The 22,429-nt window shown below is 40.2% G+C and overlaps 2 protein-coding genes and 1 long non-coding RNA gene across 6 annotated transcripts; 2 read left to right on the plus strand and 1 right to left on the minus strand.

Moving 5' to 3' along the window:
- Positions 1-1,806: 1,806 nt before the first annotated feature.
- On the plus strand, positions 1,807-14,463 carry LOC116700813 (uncharacterized). The gene is made up of 3 exons (XR_004334740.1): positions 1,807-1,817; positions 10,535-10,541; positions 14,117-14,463. It is a non-coding gene; the product is annotated as an uncharacterized LOC116700813 (long non-coding RNA).
- On the plus strand, positions 1,975-7,950 carry lipia (lipase, member Ia). 2 transcript variants are annotated; one of them, XM_032534278.1, is made up of 11 exons: positions 1,975-2,228; positions 2,711-2,794; positions 4,146-4,516; positions 4,603-4,711; positions 5,541-5,642; positions 5,750-5,839; positions 6,125-6,292; positions 6,410-6,499; positions 7,038-7,146; positions 7,264-7,437; positions 7,551-7,950. In XM_032534278.1, exons 2-11 carry the CDS (start codon positions 2,737-2,739, stop codon positions 7,633-7,635), a joined length of 1,356 nt encoding a protein of 451 aa, XP_032390169.1. In that variant the 5' UTR covers positions 1,975-2,228; positions 2,711-2,736; the 3' UTR covers positions 7,636-7,950. The 2 variants fall into 2 exon arrangements, with proteins under 2 accessions (XP_032390169.1, XP_032390170.1); XM_032534279.1 differs by lacking the exon at positions 1,975-2,228 and adding an exon at positions 2,293-2,521.
- si:ch211-114c12.2 (serine/arginine repetitive matrix protein 1) lies at positions 11,774-21,957 on the minus strand. 3 transcript variants are annotated; one of them, XM_032534277.1, is made up of 10 exons: positions 21,809-21,957; positions 18,577-18,638; positions 17,708-18,394; positions 16,718-17,356; positions 13,796-13,911; positions 13,546-13,657; positions 13,334-13,406; positions 12,803-12,874; positions 12,547-12,696; positions 11,774-12,288 (listed from the first exon to the last, which is right to left on the minus strand). In XM_032534277.1, the coding sequence occupies exons 2-9, from the start codon at positions 18,615-18,617 to the stop codon at positions 12,556-12,558; spliced, it is 1,881 nt and encodes a 626-aa protein (XP_032390168.1). In that variant the 5' UTR covers positions 18,618-18,638; positions 21,809-21,957; the 3' UTR covers positions 11,774-12,288; positions 12,547-12,555. The 3 variants fall into 3 exon arrangements, with proteins under 3 accessions (XP_032390168.1, XP_032390167.1, XP_032390166.1); XM_032534276.1 differs by having other exon boundaries at positions 11,774-12,283; positions 17,678-18,394; XM_032534275.1 differs by having other exon boundaries at positions 17,678-18,394.
- Between the last annotated feature and the right edge of the window lie 472 nt (positions 21,958-22,429).

Below are 22,429 nucleotides of genomic sequence, written 5' to 3' on the forward strand. Positions count from 1 at the left end.
TGTGAAAAATGCTCAGGTTTTTGAAACATTTCTCACATTTCCTTCCAGCTGCTGTGACATGGAGAGGCTGAAAAATATGTTGTGCACAGGGAAGATACAAGATTAACTTTAAAGCTAAATGTGTCCAGAGCTTTTACATTGGCAGCCTTTGGAACCAAACAGGGACATTGTGTTCCAACGTTGTCACAAGTATCCCCAGTCGCTACCCAGCTGGATATTACATAGCTGATTACAGTCTGGGTATATCTTGAAACCAACAACATATTGCCCTCTCAAAACTGACATTTTGTACATATTTATGATTCCCAGAAGATGAAGCTTGTTGGTTTATTTGTAGCTTCATTACATTCAGGTTCAGGTTCACCCATCAGGATGATTTATAATAACTTATGTTTCATCTATATCCATTATCGGGTGAACATTTTAATTTGTCCAATATGTTATGGTTTATGAGCAACTATATGCAAATGACGTACCAATCAGCCTCCACTGTACTTTGGTTTTAGTGCTGGTTAGCAGGTTAACCTTATACCTGCTAAACATCAGCATGTTAACATTGTTATAGCAATTAGTTATTAAGTGTTAGCTCCGGTTAGAGGGATTTTATTGCTTGTGATGTTTCGAGCATGCAGCTCTTTTCTTAGACTTCTGTTACAGAATTGTAATTATGAACATATTATTATAGGGGTGGAGAGGGGGATTAAATCTTTCCTTTTATAAAAAAAAAAAGCACAATCAATATTCTTGTGAGACCCTCTCTTAGACTTAGGAAAAATAATGAAATACCTTACTCTAGTACAAAGACTGTTGTCCTGTGGCCATAGAGCTTAAAATACATCTAATAGATTTTTTTTTATACAATAAGTCTCACAAGATTTGGCTGAAATAAATTATAAATCTTGTATGACGAAAAGTTACTTACTAACCTTCTTTCAGCAAACCGACTGCCTAACCCTCCCCATTCTCAAGTCCCTTTCAAGCAGAAGACATTTGGTAGTGACAGATACAAATAAATGAAAAATAAGTTAGCCTACTCAACACCCATAGTAAGTGAAACCTAAGGACCAAGTGACATCATCAACCCCCACCATGCCTACTCATTTGTTTGTACAAAAAAAAGACACGCACTCACACGCGCGCGCGCATATGGATTTAACTGGCATGGTACAATGGCGGACTCAAATGCGCGACTCAAACAAGGAATCACAGGTATGTAGTTTTACAATGCAGGTGAGGTTACGGAAGTGGCAGGCAATAATCGCGGTCCGGAACTAAGCAATAGTCGGATGAACACTGGGAAAACATCCACTAGAGATTTAAACGCTGGAGAGAATGATTTCCGTGCAACTACAATCTGGCACAGGTAAGTTGGAATGGGGACTGGTGACGCTGAAATCAAACAGGTGAAATGAATTAGGGGCGGGGACAGACAGACAGACAAAGAAAGGAAGGCAAGTGACGTGAATGAAGACATACAGTGGATATCAAAATAAAACAGGAATTCCATGAAAACAAACAGAAAACATGAAACCAAATAATACAGAAACTTGACATAAGGACAAAACCGTGACTTTAAAGAAGAAAAAACCTTGAGCAGGAGAGGTAGAAAGCTAAAAGCAAAGACCTCTTCTAAAAACATTTAGCAATAAATAATGATGGATGGAAACTTCTTCCAACGCTAGAGCAGAAATGCCCATGACAGGTTAATCATATTTACTGTAGGCCTATACTAATCCCTATACAGTGTGTGGGGAAATCTTGAGTTTAATGATGGAATACAATGTGTTGAGCAACGTCTTGTAAGTGTAATGGAATTTGTAAATACTTGTTCATTTCAAACTAAAAATAGTCCTTTCTGCGAAAGGGACAAATTCTTGGAAATGTACACAACATGTTTCACTTTCACTCTGGATTTCTTGAAAAGGAATAAGGATGGGGAAAGAAACAGGGACTCGGTTGTTTTCACAGATTCAAAATCCAGAAAGGAGACAACAAGAACCGGTTTGAGTACGCAGGAATCAGTTGTGACTTCACAGGAATGTTTCACCTGTGGACACAATGACCCGAGGGGTGTGGTGATCCTGGTGAGAGCATGCAGGGTGGGAGTAGTAGTTCCTCCTCTCACTTCCTGAAGTGAACTCTGTCCCAAATATGTGGTTATTCAAACAGACATGAAATATTCTGGACCTTTGACTCACCAGACCAGGAAATATTATCCTACGGCAAAGGTAAGACTCTGATAAGAATGGCATGTTTGTCATTGTTTTCACATTTCTTAAATTACATCTAAGGAAGACCCTGAACACTGGCACACTGTAAACATGAGGCGTACTGTAGCAGAAGAACTTAGTTGCAGACAGATTTTTGCAGATTTCAGTTTCTCTTACTGTACAATGACATTGTTTGAGATTAATCACAGTGGGTGGGGCTAAAAAACAGATTTTCAGCCTGCAAGTTACTTAAATGTCACGGAACTTGTAGGCTGCATTAGTTTTTTTCCACTCATTCATGACATTGGAAGGTAAGTAGAGTAGCATCTCTTTTCTTTGCTTCGGTCCAGTGAGTGTCAGAGAAACAGCTGAATGGTTAGGACAGTATTCTTGTGTTACTGTTGTTGTTGTGTTTGTGCAAGTGATTTGCTCTGTTTAATATATTATGAGCCAAAAATGTCTGACTGGTGTGTTTTCACGTGGCCTGGCTCTATGTACAGATTATTCACACGTGCTGGTGTAAAGCATGTTCCTGTGGCAATATTTGACACTGCTCCTGCTGACAACTGTTCAAATATACAAAGGTAAAGCCCAAAGCATAACACTCTGAGTTTAAATGTATGAAGACACACACACACACACACAATTTGTTTTTCGGTCAAGTTCTTCAAAAAAGCTGTTTTTACTTTTTATATATTTAGTTTTACAGTAGTTTTAGTTTTGCTTTTATTAGGGCCAGGTGTAACGTCTCAGAGTTACACCAACAAAACACATGGTTAGAAAATAGCATTGATGACTAATGTTTCTTCTTTGAGCTACTTTAGTGTCCGATGGGAAACAGTTACGGCCATAAACAATATGTGTAGATTACAGCACAGTGCCATCTTATTTCAAGTCTCTTTAATATCTGTGGTTCAACGTCACGAGAGTTGATGGAAATTAAGGCTGTCAACTTTTTTCAGTTGTGATAGCTAAAAAACTAACTGAAATGATTTACGTTCATATTTATTCTATTTTATATATAATATTGATTTCTGGGTTTTTTTATTTTGGAAGGTGTCAGTTTTTCAGATTTTAATCCTGATACACACAGTCATTGTTGTCAGTAAGTGTAAATCAAAGTATTCCTGGGGAAAAAAAGGACAGTCATGCAACATTTGAAGATCTACATTTCACAAGAACACCAATACAATTGAGTGAAGGGCCTTCACTGTGGTTTACAAAACCACAGGCACTATGTAGAGCTCCACGGCTCTCAGCTGATGCAGTCATGGAAATGTGATGTACAGTCTATATGGAAAGCCACATATGTTGTGTAACACTAAAATTAGCTTATGGCATTTCTCATGAAGCTCCTCCATCTCAGTAGAACTTGTCATACTTTTCACTTTTGTGAAGTTTTTTTTATTAAGAAATGAAAATTCTTTCTCAATTCCCAATTGGTTGGGTTGTTTAAACAGCATTTAGTCATAATTAAATGCCCCATTTCACTGCACTTCCAGACATTATTGGTTGTGGATGCACTTACCGTTTGTCCTAACCTCTGTCATCATTTTTGCTAGTCTATAAAAGGCTCCTTGACTATGTGTCAGTGATCTAGTTGATGTGAATTGTCTGCATACTGCTTATATTTTAAGTACATTGGTCCACAAGTTGTTTGCTTTCCCAGTCAAACTGATTCATGACACGTCTCTCCGGTGGACGAGCTGTGTTTGAAAACCGATTCAACCAAGTGTTGCATCGATTCCACCCACACACCGACTCATTTATGGGACTATTTCACTGATGATGGCAGAAACTTTTGATGAGAAGTCGATAAAAATATTAAGGCTTCTTGAGCAATGCTTGTTAATTTCAAAATGGTCAGCTGTCATCTTACCCCTAACTAAATACACCTTTCTCTGTCTGCTCCTATTTTCTCGCCATCCCTCTCAGCTCAGAGATGTGAAGAATTTACAGATCTAAATCTCAGCCACGCATTCATTGGAACCAGCCTCAAAGTTAGGTTGTTGCTGTACACCAGGGATAATGGCACCTGTGGTACACTCGTGTCCCACACGGACCTGTCCGCCCATCCCCAGTTTAACTTGTCCAGACCAACCACCTTCGTCATTCATGGCTATCGGCTCACGGGATCTCCACCTGTGTGGGTGCGGCAGATCCCAGAGCTGCTGCTGGCCAGGGAAGACCTTAATGTCATAGTGGTGGACTGGAACCACGGAGCTGCCAATGTGAATTATTTAAAGGCAGTGGAGAACGCGTACAACACGGCCAACAACCTCACTGCTTTCATTAAAATGCTGCAGGTAGGAGATATATCTGACATTCTCTGTGACCATCTCTGCTGTGTCTTGCTGTTATGTGTAACCAGACTAATGACCAATCTCTTCAGGGACATGGTGCCTCTCTGAGCTCCATCCACATGATCGGAGTCAGTCTTGGGGCTCATATATCAGGCTTAATAGGTGCTAACCTGAATGGGTTACTCGGAAGAATTACAGGTAAGGGTGTACATATTCAAAGTCAAACAGCGCTATAATAATAATGATAACCATTCATACTTTAATACGAAACAGCTTCACATTTCTTTACAGAAAGTAGCAAACATAGTATGGACATTGGTGAAGAAGTGTATGTCTTGCAAATAAAATCAATACTGCACGTATTTCCACCACCATTTATTTAGTTACACAACCTTTGGGCACTTATTTTTTGCATCAGTATAAACGTTAGCTGAGATGCTTACCAATGACATTTCATAATAACTATGACACTTAAATTAACTTGAATTCCTAGATTTCTAACATCACAACGTATAACACAAAGAGTTTGTCAAACCTCGCAGATTATTTCAAGGTGAAGTTGCCGCCACATATCACAGTCCAGGTTTTGGCCATCTGGGCAGTGTAGTCACCGCGAAACAATTGACTTAGTTTTGATGATTCCACCCAAAATCCCTACTGAGATATTAATCCCACAGATATCCAGTTCCGCACTGTGAAGAAGTATTGGGTACACACCAAAAACTGGTCCAGACGCCTGGAGTTCAGTCAAATAAAACAGAAACCAGACATGATAGTATCAAAAAACTTTTGTGTAAATAGAGCACCACTGGTCGGGTCAGATGGGTCGAAGTTAGTTTGAAAGTAATTGGGACACAGTCCAAAGCAGCGGAGATTATTTGAAAAAGGAAAGGAAGTAAAGCAGCAAAGGGTCTTAAACTTAGTGATACCTAAATTATTACAATAAGGTGAAAAATAACATAAGCTAATGTTGAGTTTAAGAATAAACTTGAAGCTCTACTGAGATCTACTGATGTGATGTTTGCAGCTCTGGATCCAGCTGGGCCTCAATTCACTGGCAACCCTCCAGAGCGCAGACTGGACCCCACAGATGCCCAGTTTGTGGATGTCCTGCACACAGACATAGATGGTCAGTTAAACTGAAATACTGTTATACTATTATCTCAGTCATTTCCAATTGTTTTAAATGTGCCATATACATTATTAATATTATTGTTACTGGCATGTCATTCACAGCACTTGGCTTTAGGGAACCTCTGGGTCACATCGACTTCTATGCTAATGGTGGAGCAGACCAACCTGGCTGCCCAAAGACCATCTTTTCTGGTAAGGTCTCTTTAAATTGTTAATCAATAATCTTTGTGTACAAAGTGTTAAGATTTATATGCTGCATGCTAACAAGCAGTGCCTGAAGTGGTCCAAAAAAAGGTGGCAGTGCAGCACCCTAATTCAGCAGTTGGAAGACATGATCATTACATATGTCTTAGATGATATATATTGAAACAAAGGAACATTCCATCGGGGCTAGATTAGGGTGCTGAATGTCCGATGAATGTTGGTATAGTACTGGCCCATTTCAGGCACTGGTAACGATGACATACCCCTGTGCAGGTGGATCCTATTTTAAATGCGACCACCAGAGATCAGTGTTCCTCTTCCTTGACTCCGTGGAAAGGACGTGTGTCAGCAAGGCCTTCCCCTGCTCCTCCTACAAAGACTTTCTAGATGGTAACTGCTTGAACTGTGACCGCTTTGGTGCTGCTGGATGTCCTGTCTTTGGTTGGTACTTTAATTATCTCATATTATTGAAGATTTTTACATGCATTTGTTTTATTTTGTACAAGATAGGTGGTCTAAATGGATGTGACCTGATGTAGATGTTTCACTCAAATCCAGGTTATGATGTCACAGATTGGAAAGAGGTCCTGTTGAGGCTGGGCCAGACAAAAACTTACTTCACCACAAATGCAGATTCTCCATTCTGCAGTAAGTAACACAACACTAATAATCACAATCAGAACCTTAATAACCTGACAGAAACGCACAGAAAGCCCCTTAGTCCCAGTGTGGTTCACATTAAAATGCATTTTGTTAAATGATGCAAACAGTATGAAAGTGAGCATCTAGCATCTCAAATGGTTAAAGTTGCAAATGTTTAAAACTTCTCTTAAAACAGGCCAGAGGATTTACAACTTGAAATGCATCCCAAGGCCAACTAAAATAAATCAGCGTTCTGTCTAAGAGCCCTTCCTAACACCAAATTTTTATCTGAAAAAGTTTATTTGATTCTGGTGCGTCATGGCACAAAATTGCTACAGTGAATTTTCAAATAACTACTACATTGCGCTTTTTGGGTAAACTGTTTCACTGAATGCAGTTTTGTCCCACATTATTGGCGTTACACTGTATGTGGAAAGCTGCTATTAAAAGCTATGCCATGGTCTGCCGTATCAGTTCTAACAGGGCGTATTATTTCATTTCAAAATGGTGAACATATCTATGAATATGAATTTGAATGTTTCAGAGACAAACTACAGGTTGGAGGTGATGATATGGAACAAGAATGTACAATGGGGATACATAACTGTGAAACTGCACGGTAACGGTAAAGAGGCAGTGGCAACCATTGACCAGTAAGTCTTCCCTTTATTATCATAAGTCCTGTAGCAAATATTCCACCATGACTTCTCTTTGTCTTTCTGTTACTGCTTACTGCCAACATCTTTATTTTTTTATTTTTTTTACACCAGTAAAGCACCCAAGTTCAAGAAGTACACAGAGACCAATTTGCTTGCCCAGTTTGACAAAGACCTTCAGTCAGTGGAAAAAGTGTCTCTCACATTCTCCTCTTCGAATGTACTCAAGCCCAAATATAAGCTCCGTGTTCTCCGCATCCGTCTAACACATCTGGAACGTAAGGAGAGGTATGAGTAACATGTACGGATTTTTAAAAGTGTGTAATATCTTTCAGAAATCTGATGTATTTTGCATTAAAAAGCTGCTTTTATTTCAGTAATGTTGACCTTGTCCTTCACAGGCCTCTCTGTCGATATGACATCCTTCTCGAGGAGAACAAAGCGTTTACCTTTAGGCCAATTTCCTGTGAAGAATCCAATTTCTGAAACTAAATTGGACCCCACGTCAAAAAATTCATACTGGAAGAGATTCAGCCGTCACTTCAGTTTCTCACGGATTGTACAGTAAGGACTGCAAAGGTAGCAAATCAAAAGTGCTAACCTGGCTTTGATGTGATCATTTGTGATCTAAAAATGAAATGTGTATATACTATATATGGTGTATATGTTATTTTTTGGGGGGGGTTTTTGTGTTTTTTGTAAGAAAAATATTGTCTGAAAAGGGAATTTATATGCAATTCACTTGTAGGGGAATTAGAATTTTTGTTAATGCATTTAAAAATAAATGTATCTCATAATAACCCAACCTTATCTCAGTAATGGACTTGGTGACTGCAACAACAAAATCAAGGCTTTTTTACTCCTCTGTCTTACTTTCTTACATTTTTTTTAAAAGTTTTTTGAGAACACTTGTAACTTTATATTTATTTGTGTATATGGATGCATCCTTAATTATTAATAAAAAGTCAAGTGAATAATGTCCAACACCTTTAATAAATTCACAATGCTCCTACACATCAACATGAACAGGAATTCACTGACATCTTAGTACATTTTTGGCACGATAAATAGGCAAAATTACATTTTTGAAATCTATATGCACCTTAAATATGATGGACAATTCAAGTTTGCGCCCCGACATCACATTATCATAAACTACTGATAGCTGATTAGCTGCTGGCTTTTATTACATGTCCACTCTGTCAGATGTTTTCTACACAGCTGGATAAAAGAGAAAATAATAAACCAATTCAACAGTGATCATCTCCAACACATATTTAGGCCAACAGCCTATGGGAAACAAATAATTAAAACCTAAATACACTTTGGAAAGCACGTACCCCACCAGGGTTATCGGACGGGGGGGGGCAAAAGATGCTAGAATGAATAGCTGTGGCTGCAGAGAGGGGCCCAAACAACAACCTTTCTATGTGGACCACAATTTTGTGTTACGCCCATGTACCCCACTACAGGATTTAAGATTCCATAGTTATTAAGTCCAACTACAGAAATAAAACAAATTAAATGTATAGCAGGGCCTTCTACTGCTCATTTCCAGAGGGAACAGTCAACAGATCCTCTTCTCTTATATCCAGTCTAATCCCACTGTACCGCACCAATTTTCAGCAATGACTCAGTAAAAACATCGGCCCTCTTGGCTATTATACTTTTTCATCAAAAAGGAGCGAGGATGTGTTTTTTTTAAACTTAAAAAAAAATATGTTTTCACCGTCTTTCATGATGGTGAAGTTCTCCACTCATTTAGACATGTGCTTTTTCATCCGTTGAATCTCCATCTAAAACAAAACAAATCAAACCATGAGTGCGAATATTGTCACCTTAAAATAATTCTGCACAGTTTCTTATATTATCAAAAAGAACAAAGGAGCAAACAAGAACAAAATAACATTATTTAGCTTGTCCTTGCAGCTACATAAATCCCTTTGTTTATTCACGCACCTGTAAAGTCAAGCGAATCCTTTTCTCCTCATCAAGCTCATTCATCAGCAGTTTAATTTCTTTGCTAGAACACGAGATATTGTCAGATTAGTGGAAAGAAATACGACAAAGGCAGGGATGCAGGGATGCAAGTGTCATGCACCCATGAGGGCAGGTTGGAAACATAAACCCCATTGACAACGCCCTACTTGTGCTGACTCTTCATCAGTTCAAACTGGTCCCTCAGGTCTCTCAGATCTGTCTGCAGTTGTTGCAGGCTCGGTGGATTTATGCTCGGCTGGGGCTCGGAGTTGATGTGTGGGGGCAGCGTCGGATGTAGGACAGCAGAGAGAGCCTTGGGTAACAGGGAGATGAAGGACTGCATAGGAACACCTTTGGATGCTGATGCCTGTGGAAAATAACCCAACATTACTAACTGACAACATGTGTGAAATATCAATTTGAATTTGGAAGTGTGTAAAACCTTCACTTTCTCTTTTACACTCACAGGCAGGGCAGACCCATTGTGGCTTGTTTCCTGAGAATTTTCTTGAAGTGTTAAAGAATCCGGCTCTTCACCCTGGTTTTCTTTTTTTTCCTCCTCCATCATGAGTGTTACCTGTAAGTTAAGTCTAGTTTGAGACATCTGATAAATAAAAGGCATTTAAAAAGGTAGTTTACCCAATGTTAGTTTGAACAAAAAATGTTTTAATGCAAGTACAATTCTGAAAATATAGCTCACATTCATTACAGGGCAAAGTACCTTTTAACCTTGTTTTATGAAAGGTGTTAAAGTAGATATCTCCCGCTGCTGTACGTGGCTGTGTGTGTATGAGGCAACTCAAAAGTTAAATTTATCCCAAGGACAAATGGGACGCAAACACACCAGACACACTTTCACACAGTGAGCTAAGTTATAATAGTATTGTTTAACTGGATAATACAACAACTCTAGATAATTTTTAATAAAAATGTGTATACTTCCCAGAGTCTGAAGCTCTGACTGTAACCTCTCATCTGCAGCATGAGCTACCTGCTCATTCAGCTTCTCTGCCATCGACACAACTGAATCAAACTCTTCAGTGTCTTCAGTGAAAAACGGAGAATAGATGTTACAACACTTGCAGAACTAATTTAAACCCATCGCTATGGAGAATCTAGGCCATTTTCACAGTTATAAACCCACGTTTGTGATTCCAAAGCCTGCATTGTAATTCCCCCTTTTCAACATGTAGCATTCAAGCATGTGTTTCAAAGTATGTTGCAACAGATAGTTGTAACAATAATAGTTGCAAGGCTTACCAGGAATGAGGGCTGAACTATAGCTGCCCATCGTGACAGAGAGGAATACAAGTGTAGAGAGTGAAAGAATAGAAAAGCCTGCAGTCTTTAAGTCTACATCTACAAATGACAGATTGGAGTAAGTCAGTGGAGCAGAAGTCAACAGAAACCAAGTCAGCTCAGTGCAGTCACACATCATGCTACATCTTAAGAAAATGTATAATAAATAAGTGTGTACATTAAAACTGAAATCAAAGTGGGGGAAACTAAGTGTGGGTGGTACACTGGACTAGAGGCACCTGTTTCTCTCATGCCACAGCAGTGTAGTGAACAAATGTGCAATACATGCCAGAGCCAAATGCACAGAAAGCAGCACAGTGACAGACTATACGGTACAATCAAAAGTAAATAAAGGAAAGAAATTACAAGATTATTGTCAGTTACAGTCAAGGATCTGGGGAACACACTAACCTTGTTTGGCCGGTGACACCAGTGAGATACAGCAGCATCTGTGGTAACGGGACACTGTCCATTGTAACCCGCTGTGGTGTGCTGAGTATGTTGTGATGACGAGCCTACTGTCAGGGCTAAGTTTAGCTCCAGTCCACTTCCAAATATCACTGGGGCAGAGCGAAGGCCGTCACGGGCTGAAGGGCGAGGGGTATGTTCAAAGGGACGAACTGGAGCGCAGTTATGCAAACGGTGAGGTTTATAGTACTGAGAGGAAGAAAAGCAGAAAGGATGGTGACTTTTATGGTGAAACCCAAGGAAGTGTTTTTGATTGGCTAAACAGTACAACACTCACTCCACTGATTTTACACATGAAGTCCAGTTTGCTAGTCAGTTGTATCATGTGGCTCTGGAGGGAGATTGCTAATTTTGTTTTTTTTAAATGACCCTGATGAAATAATCATAAATCATATTAGGGATCACCTTAATATAATTATGATGGACTAAGCTTGGACTCAAGACTAGGACAGATAGCCTGAGTAACAAACTGGATGTGTGGAGTTTAAAAGAAACAGGTAAAATAAATAGACTAATGAATTGCATCATGGGAAATGTAAGAACCAGCAAGCTTGATCCACTTGAGCCCCTGCTGCATCTAATTCAAGTCCCCCCCCCCCACTTAATGGAAATTAAAATACTTGACTGTTGTACAACTTTAAACATGTTCAGGTAATTCTGCAATATCATTAAATCACTTTTAATTATGTTGTATATAAAAGTATAAGAAAAATTAAGTGTAAATCCAGATTTTCTTTAAGTTAGGAAATAAAGCTAACAATTATGTATTAAAATAAAGAGGGATTCTAGGTTTCACGATTCTTACAAACAGCATCACTGACAAATTGATTCTGTCCTTTGTCCAAATATACAAGCAAAAAAAGGCAACTCAAAAAGAGTTTGTTAAATTTGATTTTATTTCAAGTCTGAAACAGTAAACTGAACATGTGATTATACAAGTTTTACAAGTAGTAGCTAAGCGTCGTTAGACAAGGTGCTGTTTCTAATCAAAACAATCATGGTTAATCAAAGAGGAGACAGCTCATGTGTTAAGTCTTTGTACAAACGTTTCTTTGGACTTGACACACTTAAAAACGATAATTGCTGGTAAACAAAGAAAAAGCTAAATCTATTTCAGTAAAATGAAGACTGCCAAGATCACAAGCAGAAACCCTCAAATAATTATACACAAGAAAAAAAGCAGGACAGCATCATGTAATGCCATACATTATACATATCTAAAACGTAAGTACTGCAGTACTTTACACTACAGTACATATATGAATCTGAAACATTTCCACAATACACAGGCAGGTTGGGATTGTAGTGTAGGAAGAGGTTGTGCAGTCCATCCAGCAGAGAAGACCTTGATGAGATTTTCCAAAATCGTGCCTGCAGAATGTAGGACCTGTGCTAAGATCAAGGAAAAAAACAAAAAACCAATTTGAAACATTTCTTGAAGATCTAAATAATAGATTTTACTTTGTTGTGATAATCAAGATTTCTTTACAATGAATAAATGACTAGCACAGCTACACAACTGACACAAAGTACCAAATAAGCTTAAATTTGGTCAGAAGATGGACAATACTACACTGTTTGAAGACACTGCATGCAAATTGAATTCAACCTTCTGCCCCCCCCCCACAGGTACACACCATAAAAACTTACCAGAGGTTATCACCAGCGTTGTTGGTTAGGTCCTCTGTTGTAGGGTGGACGCTGACGCATTACTCTCATGGTGCGGTATTTCGACATGATAGTGTGACTTTTCCTGAATACTGGCCTCTGATTTGGGAAGGGTCGTGGCACTAAGCTCTCCTTATAAAACACAAAAAAAATTCAAATATTATTTAAAAGTAAGAAGCAATGAGCCATTTTACATTTTCCAGAAGAACCAAGTGATCTGTCAAAACGGTTTGCTTACCATGAGTGGTCTTCTAAAATGTCCAGATTGTTCAGGACCCATCTTCCTTGGACCAACGGTGAACTTTGGTCTCTGTAAAACACAACGATGAAGGCTAAGTACATACAGTGTGCAATGCCCCTTATTTATTCCATTTCCATCTAAACTTAAAACAATACAGTGCAGTATAAATATATTACATCTGACAAAACACGCAAGCTGACATACTTCAGTGGTTATTCACAGTAATGATTCAACCATGATGTTACGGCTCAAACGATAAAGGCAATACACACCCAAGAAGCTAAAAAAACAAAAAAACTTACAAAATAATGTGAGTTAGAAAAAACCTAATGGCCGCTTACTCCTTTTCACTTAGTCACATTTGCTTTACTTCAATAAAATGAAACATTTCAAAACTGCAATATGGATCCCAAATCTTTAAATATATAGGCTTTGCTTGTGACTACAATTATGGAGGTAATTCTTTGTGAATTTTCATATAGAAAGGCACAAGCCCTGCACATGCTCACCAATAAATGTTTCACTCACCTGCATGGGTCCTGGTCCTGGTCTCCTGAAGGGCCTCCCGCCTCTCTGGTTGTCCTGCATCATATTAAATGGCCTGCAAAGAGCAAAGGAACATTAAAAACTGGACACGCTCTGCATAAAGTTTGCATTTGACCTACTGGAAGACACTGCACTTGCTAATGAAATAGAACCTTGTTTTAAACACTGAGAAATACTGATTGTATGAAATGTACCTAAACACCCTCTTATCCATAAAGCCCCGTCTTCGGTCTTCAGGGAATGATCTGGAATCATTCGTCTTTGATAGTCGACTGTTTGGTGCGGCACCTTGATCTGAACTGCGTTCTACGAAAAAAAAAAAAAGATAAGATAATAAACCTCTGTCGCTGAAGCTTATATATGTTATCAAAACAATTTGTATAATAAGATACCAGCCTATGGTTTCCCCTTACCAAATAATACGCGAGAAAAGAACTGACTTACCATTCTTTTGCTCTGGGCTGTGATCTTTCGTAGGCGAGCCGTCCTTAGAGGAGGAGCTCGGCCCAGGTGGCCAGTGGGACAAAATAACAAGGTCCCGTTTCTCAATGGGAGAAGATCTGGGGAGAGATCAGTGGAAGCAGTGTTAATGCCATCAGCATTCCTATACGAGTGTCATGTAAGATCTACGTCAGTGTATAGACATCTTAATGTGACCTGGATACATTAACATCACATCATTCAAGTTATCAGTGTTTAAAAGAAAACAGATTGCAAGTAAAAAATATATATATAATCACCCTGTCAACTTTCAGAAATAATGAGTAATGAACAGCACTGTTTTGCAGGCAGACAAATGATCACAAAGTCACTGATCACATGGGTACTTACAAAAACCATGGAATGTCCATGCTTCTTTACTCCTATTTTTGTACCCTGATTCAATCTGAGCCCTCTTCATTTACTCAGTGATCGAAGTGAGCAGGAAAATCTCGGAGACAACTTTAAGATACCAAATCTTCTATCATCCCTCTCTTAGAAGCACAATGTCTTGCTTTGATCGTTGGACTGTACTTCAGAAGGTTGTCTCATCAGGTCATTCCTAGGTCCTTTAGTTGTCTTCAATCATCATCATCATCCAAAGAGTTTCACAAGATTTCATTCTTGGGAGACACCTGTAGTTCTGAAGTGAAAGGCAGAACACATCCAGGCTGGAGATTATGTCAGCTTTTTATTCTCCATAGCTGTGCGGTGGTTTTGAGAGATGATCCAGCATTTGTCTGCCGACAAACAAGTCCTGGTTTCAAGTCCACCGACTAATGGCTTTGCAGTCCCCACAAGTGAGACTGTATTCCTTTACTTCTCCTGTTCTTCTTTCACATCTCCCGATCTTCTTAACATCTGGGGCGTTGGGCATCATTTAGGAATAGGCAGGGATTTAACAACGATGTCCCATTGGTCCCGTACAGTCAATGGGCTAGCAGTATCAGCTAGCACTGTCCTCTTTGTGTAGTAGTTTGAAGTTACAGTGGGATTAAGTGCCAAGAATTGATGGTGACTCTCTTGTCCTTCATACTAGGCAATGTCAATGCAGGTTGACATATGCAGGGTTTGGCTTAGAGACTTTAGGTGCCGTGGACTTTGGCTGCATTAGCCTTGTAAAGCAGGTACTGAATATTCTGATTTCAGTCAGGCTGATGATGCGCATCACTTATGACATTTAGGTCACACATAGGAACTGACCCAAGCACATGCTGACTTGTAGGTTTAGATCAAATGCATTCACATTACGATTATGACAAGGTGGTACCAAAGTGGTCTTGCTTCTGTCCCCATGTAGCATAAAGTTGGAATTCTGGACACTCAGTTCTTGTTCTGATCTTTGAAATCCATTCTCTCAGGTTCATCTTGTTTCCCCAATTGGGTCCCGTCATAAGGAAGATCAGATGTAGAGCCTTGTGTTCTCAGCAACTTGATATAGATTATCTGTTGCCCAGGGATTTAAAATGACATCAATTCCTGTTTTACTGCAGGCATTGTTAATATGATTAGAATAGAAGTGGCCAAATAGTTTTTTCATGGTCACAGGTTTGACTTTACCATCTCTGGTGCATTTCATCAAAACACTTGGAAAGGTTGATGCTTGATTATTGTCTTCATGTGTCCTTGAAGTTATCATGAGTGAAGGCAGCAGAAAATCCCACTATTTAAATGCACTGTGTGAAGTGTAAGTTGTAGTTTGACTCCTCTTCGTTCTGCTTAACGGGAATGATGACCATCAACAAGGTTTCACACGTCACTTGATGCAGAATCAGGTATTCTACTCTGATGAGCCAATCTTTCTGGGGTTAATTTACTTTGCACGCTTCTAGATTTCCACTTCCAAATTTCACTTTTATGTAACAAACAAATGGAGCATTACTCCGGCTCTATGATGATCCTGAATATGGTGATTGACAGTGTATTAGTCAAAAAGATCAATTGTTTGCCAAGTCTTTGTCTTTTAACTATTTTTAAAGTCTAGTGTAACCACATTGGGACTTTATAAAAAGAGGCTTCATTATTGTTAATTTGATGTGCATAAACAATGGAGTCAGAAATCTGCATCGGCGTTTGTATTGGTTAATTTATCATGAATGCAAGTGCACTGTGTCAAAATGGCCGGTGGCCAGTTACGTCCTTCAACAGAAATTCCTCTTCATTGTTTTCTGGCTTTCGTTGTTTCTGTTGTCAGCAATCCCCGTCATCCATCTTGACATTGTGATTATATTTATGTAAAACAAAGTGTCACAGCTCAGGCCGGCTTTGGTTTTGTACATCCCATGATCAAACTTGCTACTTGTTGGACATTCATTTAAAGCATCTCTTTTTCCATGGCCCATGTTGCCAATAATTCCAAAGGGGCAGCATAGCACTTCTGGTTTAGGCATTTTAGGTGCAGTCCTCTTCATGTCTTCAGATATAGTTTAACAATACATGTTGGAACTTCAGCTTCAAATTGCATTTGTTCTTTAATGAGGATGAAGGTTCTTCACAATCTGCTGACGAGCACTTGTTTCAAGCGTAATGCTGACAAACTGGAGAATCCTTCAACAGCACAGATCTACTATTTTTTCCACTCTTCATCAAGGGTATTAAACATTTGTCAGCTTTAAAACAGGTTGGCTGTATCGATATGGTGCATCACTTAGAACTTTCTCTTCGGCCCACATCATAGGAAGATATTTTGAAACATATGCACGCAGACATGGGAGGTATTTGAAAACCTCTGCTGTTTTTCATCAACTGAATCAGTGTTGCACATTTAGCTCATCACGACATCTCCATTTTCGACAGTCGGCACCCCCTTCACATTGAGACATTCTTTCTTGACCTCCTAATCATCATCAAGCCCCTGCGAACAGTGCTAGAAGGAATATACCGTACCTGTGTGTGTTCAAGGACCGGCGAGACTCCACCTGTTCTTTGTCTGTATCAGAGTCTCTTGAAGACTTGCTGGCATTGCTTTCTTCTCTGGGGGGTGACTGTTGTGGTTTCCCCCTCTTTGGTTCCAGCTTTTTCAGGGGAACTGCATTTGACTGGAAACGTTTCTTCCTGATAGCAAGAACAGAGCTAATGTTTTCTTGTGAGGCAGAGTCACCCAGATGAGACCTGGGTTTTGCAGATGGAGGTATTTGGAGACCCATGAGAGACTCTGCTCCGACTTGTCTGCTCTTAACCAGGAAACTTCTATCCCTAGGAGAAAAAGGTTTACCACCAAATGGCCTGGGAATACTGAGCAGCTGAGGCCTCTCTCTCCTGGGCTGTTTAGGATTGCCATGCTCCAGTGCAGGGTCTGAGGAGGGGATTCCGATGCTTGATATCCTCCTCTTACGGGGTCCTGCCATCTGTCTCTCCTGAGGGTCCCTTTGGTAGGAAGATGACGGTGATGGACCTCCTTTCCATGAGGGGGATCTGAAAGGGGGCAGGTGAGGGACATCATGAGCCCTCTCTCTACTGTTGGATCTGCTGCCCTGCCTCTCCACCGGACCACGCTGCCGCCTGGAGTCTTGCTCAGATGACCACCTGCACATCCATCAAACAATAGAGAAATCATTACAATGATAGATCCATTGCCATTTTAAGTGGGAGGTGGAACTTTTAACTTTTATCTTAATGCAGCCCCTTCATAATGCCATGACAGAAAGAAACAGGTAGGAGTAGTACATTTTCAAAGAGCAATTACAGATGTAAAACTCCTCTCAATGGCAGGTGAAACCACATTTAATCAGACCCCCATTAATCCCCTGTAATAATTATGAGTTGGGGCAGAGTAGGAGTAATAAATACGCCCCCAGTGACTGGGAGGACTGGGCCAGCTTCAGGCCTCCTTTTTAATAATTTTACCCAGCTGGGGTTGTTGCTTCACTCCTGTACCTCTCTGGACATGAGCCTCTTCCATGCATCTCTCTGGGGTTCCTCTGTGACCCAGAGGGCCCATGTTCTCCATTGTGTGGATGAGAGAATGCTCCAGCTTCATTCCAGCGCTTCATGCCATGACCTAAGTGCTCATGGGGCCTTTCTCTTTGACTGTAATTCCCACGAGGGTCTCGATTCCGCTGCTCCTGATGCTGAAAACCTGACCTTTTGGGGCCCCTGAAAGACCCCTGGTAGGCTGGAGTAGAGCCTGGCCTCCTGTCGGCTGGGTGGTTGCGAAAATGTCTTGGGGAGGGTGACCTCTGACCTGAGGGGTGGCCATGAAAAGGCGGGCCCCTTTGACTCACGGATCCATGAGCAAAATTGCGAGGGGAGGACTGATGCTGAACATGGGGGGGGCGGTTTGGCCGAGATGGAGATGGCCTCTTCTGGCTATGACGTGGTTCCATTTTGGGAGGGTATGATTGAAAGGAATCCTGATTTTGGGACCTCCAGTGATTGAAACGTGGCTCTCTTTGCTCTCCCATCAGAGGTACTCTTCTGACAACTGGGGGTCGTCCTCTACCTCTGGAATCTCTCCAGTGAAAAGGGGCCTTTGCTGGGTAGCCCTGGCCATCTCTTCGACCTTTGGAGTTATGGTTGTAATTCCCGTCACTAGGTCCAACGCCATGACCATCTCCGTATGGCCTGATAAGATACAAAAAAAGAAATTTGTGGATTACAAAACACACTATGCCACATTAAACATACCATCATTTTACAAAAACAGGGGGCAGCACATAGTTTAAATTCCTAATAGTACAAAAGATTTAATTGTGAACATAATCACCAAAGTTTCTGAGTGCCACGTCACATGATCAAAACATTACCTGGGCTTCAAACGTGGTGGTCCAAATTGTGGTCGAACCATCTTTGGAAGGGAGTGAATAACCTGTAGTTAAAAAAAAATAAACATAGAGTTTTAACAATGAGCCTTAAGCAGATATAATGCTAGATTCATAAAAAACACAATTTTTGGCCCGTCCTGAATTGACAGTTGCCACCTTGTAGTCTAAAGCTGAGCGAGTTGTCCAAGTGTTAGTAGTGTTAGTTCGGTCAAAGTCCGAGCTGGCTGGAATCCCGCATTCCCAGTAGTGCTGGGAACCCTATTCTAATTATAAAGATTATTCTTCTTTTGATTTTTCTGGAGATATAATTGTTGCTACAGCACAAACCGTGCATGGTGGCGCAGTGCCATATTCAGGACTGGTCCAGAACCCTGCACAAGATTAGCGTTTTCTGGGATGGGGAAGTAATGTGCTGCCCTACTTTGCCTCTGATTGGCTAGTACTTGTTGAATTTGTTGGTTGGATTGGTTAGGTTTAGGCAAGAGGAGTGAGACTGGTTAGGGGAGAGTGAAAACAGCAGAGTAAGCCAATTCCTTCACCATCCAAGGAAACTTAAATTTGCACACAGAACACACAAGGGAGTAAGCCAGCCTCTACAAAGTATACCTCCTATGGCGCCATTTTGATGCCACCTAGCACTCACCCACCGTTAGCATTCCATTGACTGCCATTCATTTTTGCGCCACTTTGAGAGCAAATTACCTTGTATCTCACGGTATGCTCCGTAGCCAACATTTGCGTAAAAATAGGTTATGATTTATGAACGATTATGAACAATTATGTCATAACCACGCGACTTACAGTCGCATAGTAGAGGAAAAGTCCGGGATAATCTCACAGGCAGTTTCGGCTTACATTAGCCGTTTAAGTTTAATAACTAATATTAACTAGCATTTTGGGTAGCAATCATAGCCTGTGCCTATGTTATCTCCTAAAATATACTTATGCTCTCTGCAAGATTTGGAATGATTGAAATTTCTATTGCCACAGCTACCAGAAGACTTAAAAATTTCAGACAGGTTGCTCACGTAACATCTACGTCTTCAAGCTCAGTTGTAGGTTGCACAGTAGCCCTCACCGGGAAAGTGCTTTTAATATAGGCCTACTTTAGTGATAGTTATGTGAAAACTGGCACTCCTACGCTAATGAGGTAAAAAAAAAAAGGAGTGAGTCAGTTCTTTGACGTATGGCACTCGATTCTCCCGGTTTAGTCACACCAGTCGGGTTAATTAACCTGGTCAGTCAGCTCGTCAACACTATCAAGCTCAACAATTCTGCCTCTCCTCCGAAAGACCTTGGCTTCCAGAAGTAAATTTCCCATTTAAATGGAAAACTTACTTCTGGAAGCCAAGGAGTAAATTTCCCATTTATGTCTCCCATTGACATCTGGAAAAATCTGTATATAAAGCGTTTTAGACCATGCCTTAGGCAGCTAATTCAGTTAATCACTAGCTGAGACAGCATGTAATAATAAGACCCCCAAAATATAGTGTGTTTTCTCAGTGTTTAGTTTGAGTTGACATTATTTAAGTCTTAATCAAGCTGTCAGCTAGCGATTAGCCGAACTAACATTAGCTTCTCGGCAGAGGCATGGGAACAGATGGTTTGTTAATCCTTGTAAAACAAGATTCTTATCTTGCGCATGTGCACATATCGTGAATAAAGAAGTACTCATCCAAGACATTGTGAATAAAAGACATTTCTCGCAAAACAAGGTTGGTGCCCCATGAACTTTTGGCATCTATATGAGCATATACAAATCGCTTAGTCGTGTGGTAGCTGGTTTTAAGTCTACCATCGACAGTTAAAATGTTATGGCTTATACTCAAATTGTCAATGGAGAAATTGCAATGGGTTTTTACTTCTGGAACGCGCTGTGGGCGGGACTGTTGAGCTCCATTTGTCACTTCCCGATGTAAGTCCGGTATGCATCACTTTGCGACAAACAGCCTACAAGATGCTAACGAGAGACTTCTGTAATATCAATACAGAATAAGAATGGACCTACTTGATGAAGTTCGTTCACGGTTAGCTACATGTTAGACATCAAAGACAACAAGGTTGTCAGTTGAATGGTGTTTTGAGCTATTGTTAATCAAACAACCATAGATAGCTATGGGTATTATGGCATGGCTCTGTTATTGTTTGTAATGACCAAAAATTATTATTTCATGGATTTCACAAATTTCAGCATGACACGTTATGCCGTAAACCATTTACATCTGAGCATGCGCGACTCAAAAGTGCACTTGACTTACTTCGGGGAGTGACACTATTCACTGGTCTCGTTAGAAATCAACGGGATCACATTGTCCATTTATTTTACTGTCAATTAGCTCATTTTTGTGTATATTTTCTTGCACCAAATAGACATCCGACCAATAAACGGATTAAACGTTCTCACGTGATGGATTTTGGTTTGCTTGAATTTTTCTGTGATGTGTGTGTGAAACGAAACCTAACCACGCTCCAAGTTTACATAACGTTGCTTATCAAACGATCTTACTGAGAGCAATCCAACTCTAAACGTAAAAACGCCCTCAGTATCGATTGGTCTAGCAAGCGAAGATAACAGTTTACTGGATCAAACTTAACCTTTTCAGGCACCAGAGCACGGTGGAAACTGCACGAGCTCGTTTAGCTTTTTATGATTTTGTTATCGCATTTTTCAAACAAAATGGCAAGATAAAAATTGTAACCAAATAAGGTTGCTTATTAAAATGGGCTTCGTGTTTAGGTAGGTAGGTAGGTTGAATTTGTTCCTATGGTCGCCGTGGGTTCAGTTACAGTCTCCTTAAATCTGGTGAGGCATCTGGGCAGGACGTGTTTCCATTTATAGTTTTAGCAACTGGCAGACCTAAAGAAATAGCTAACACGACCCACACGTTACTCTGAGGGTAGAAACACACCCTTCCTACAATGCAGTGGCGAGCACAGCATTGACGCTAGTAAAGTAACATTAACTCAGTGTTTCAGGCTGTTTGGATTTAGCGTTGGTAACAAAAAGAAATGGAGGTCGAGCTAACAACCTTATCGTATTGCTAAGGCCACTTAACTAGCTAGCATGGGTTAGTTTGTAAGGCAGCTCTAACAAACTGACATTCACGTTGTGAGTCATTTGTCCATCTTAGCGTCAAGATTAACCAAACAAATGACCGAACGCTATCCTTTAACTACATTTACGTGTAATTAGGTAATTTAGCTAACTACTTACCAAAGACAACCCGTCGTTTAGAAAAAAGCTCCGTGCGACTGCGACACAGTTGTACTGCTTTTCTTCGTCGCAAGCTTAATAGGTCGCTCGGCCCTCGCCCTTCAACACAGCACGGCGTGTGTCAGCCAGACTGAAGCGCCACCTACTGCCTCGGAGTATGTACTACATAACGACGAAGACTGCTGAATGGCTACCGTGAGTGTGTTGTCTTGTCTTTCAACCTGCATTCAACAAACAAATACTTTTATCCCGGACTTAATAACACAACATTTTCCCCCACAGTTATTTTATTTGGAAAAAAAGTATTACATGAAGGATAAAACAAGTCCTTATTTTTCAGAACTGGTTTGAAATATCCTATAAATCAATCAGCCTTTCAACAGCAAGCAATATTACAGTTTAACAATGGGTTTTGTAAGGACATTTGTCAATACATTTGGTCTCCCTATTACTCCTAAAGAATATCACACCGTTTTGGAAACTGTTCTCTCTGGAATAACAATGCTTTTCAAAATGTTGTCGATGTCAGTTTTACCAATTTTCCCATTCTGGACCCAGCTCATACACCAATAGCAAAAATGTGTTTCTTTACTTTTTAGAAAAAACTCTAAAAAATCTAGG

Source organism: Etheostoma spectabile, chromosome 13, assembly GCF_008692095.1.
Source record: "Etheostoma spectabile isolate EspeVRDwgs_2016 chromosome 13, UIUC_Espe_1.0, whole genome shotgun sequence".
NCBI lineage: Eukaryota > Metazoa > Chordata > Actinopteri > Perciformes > Percidae > Etheostoma > Etheostoma spectabile.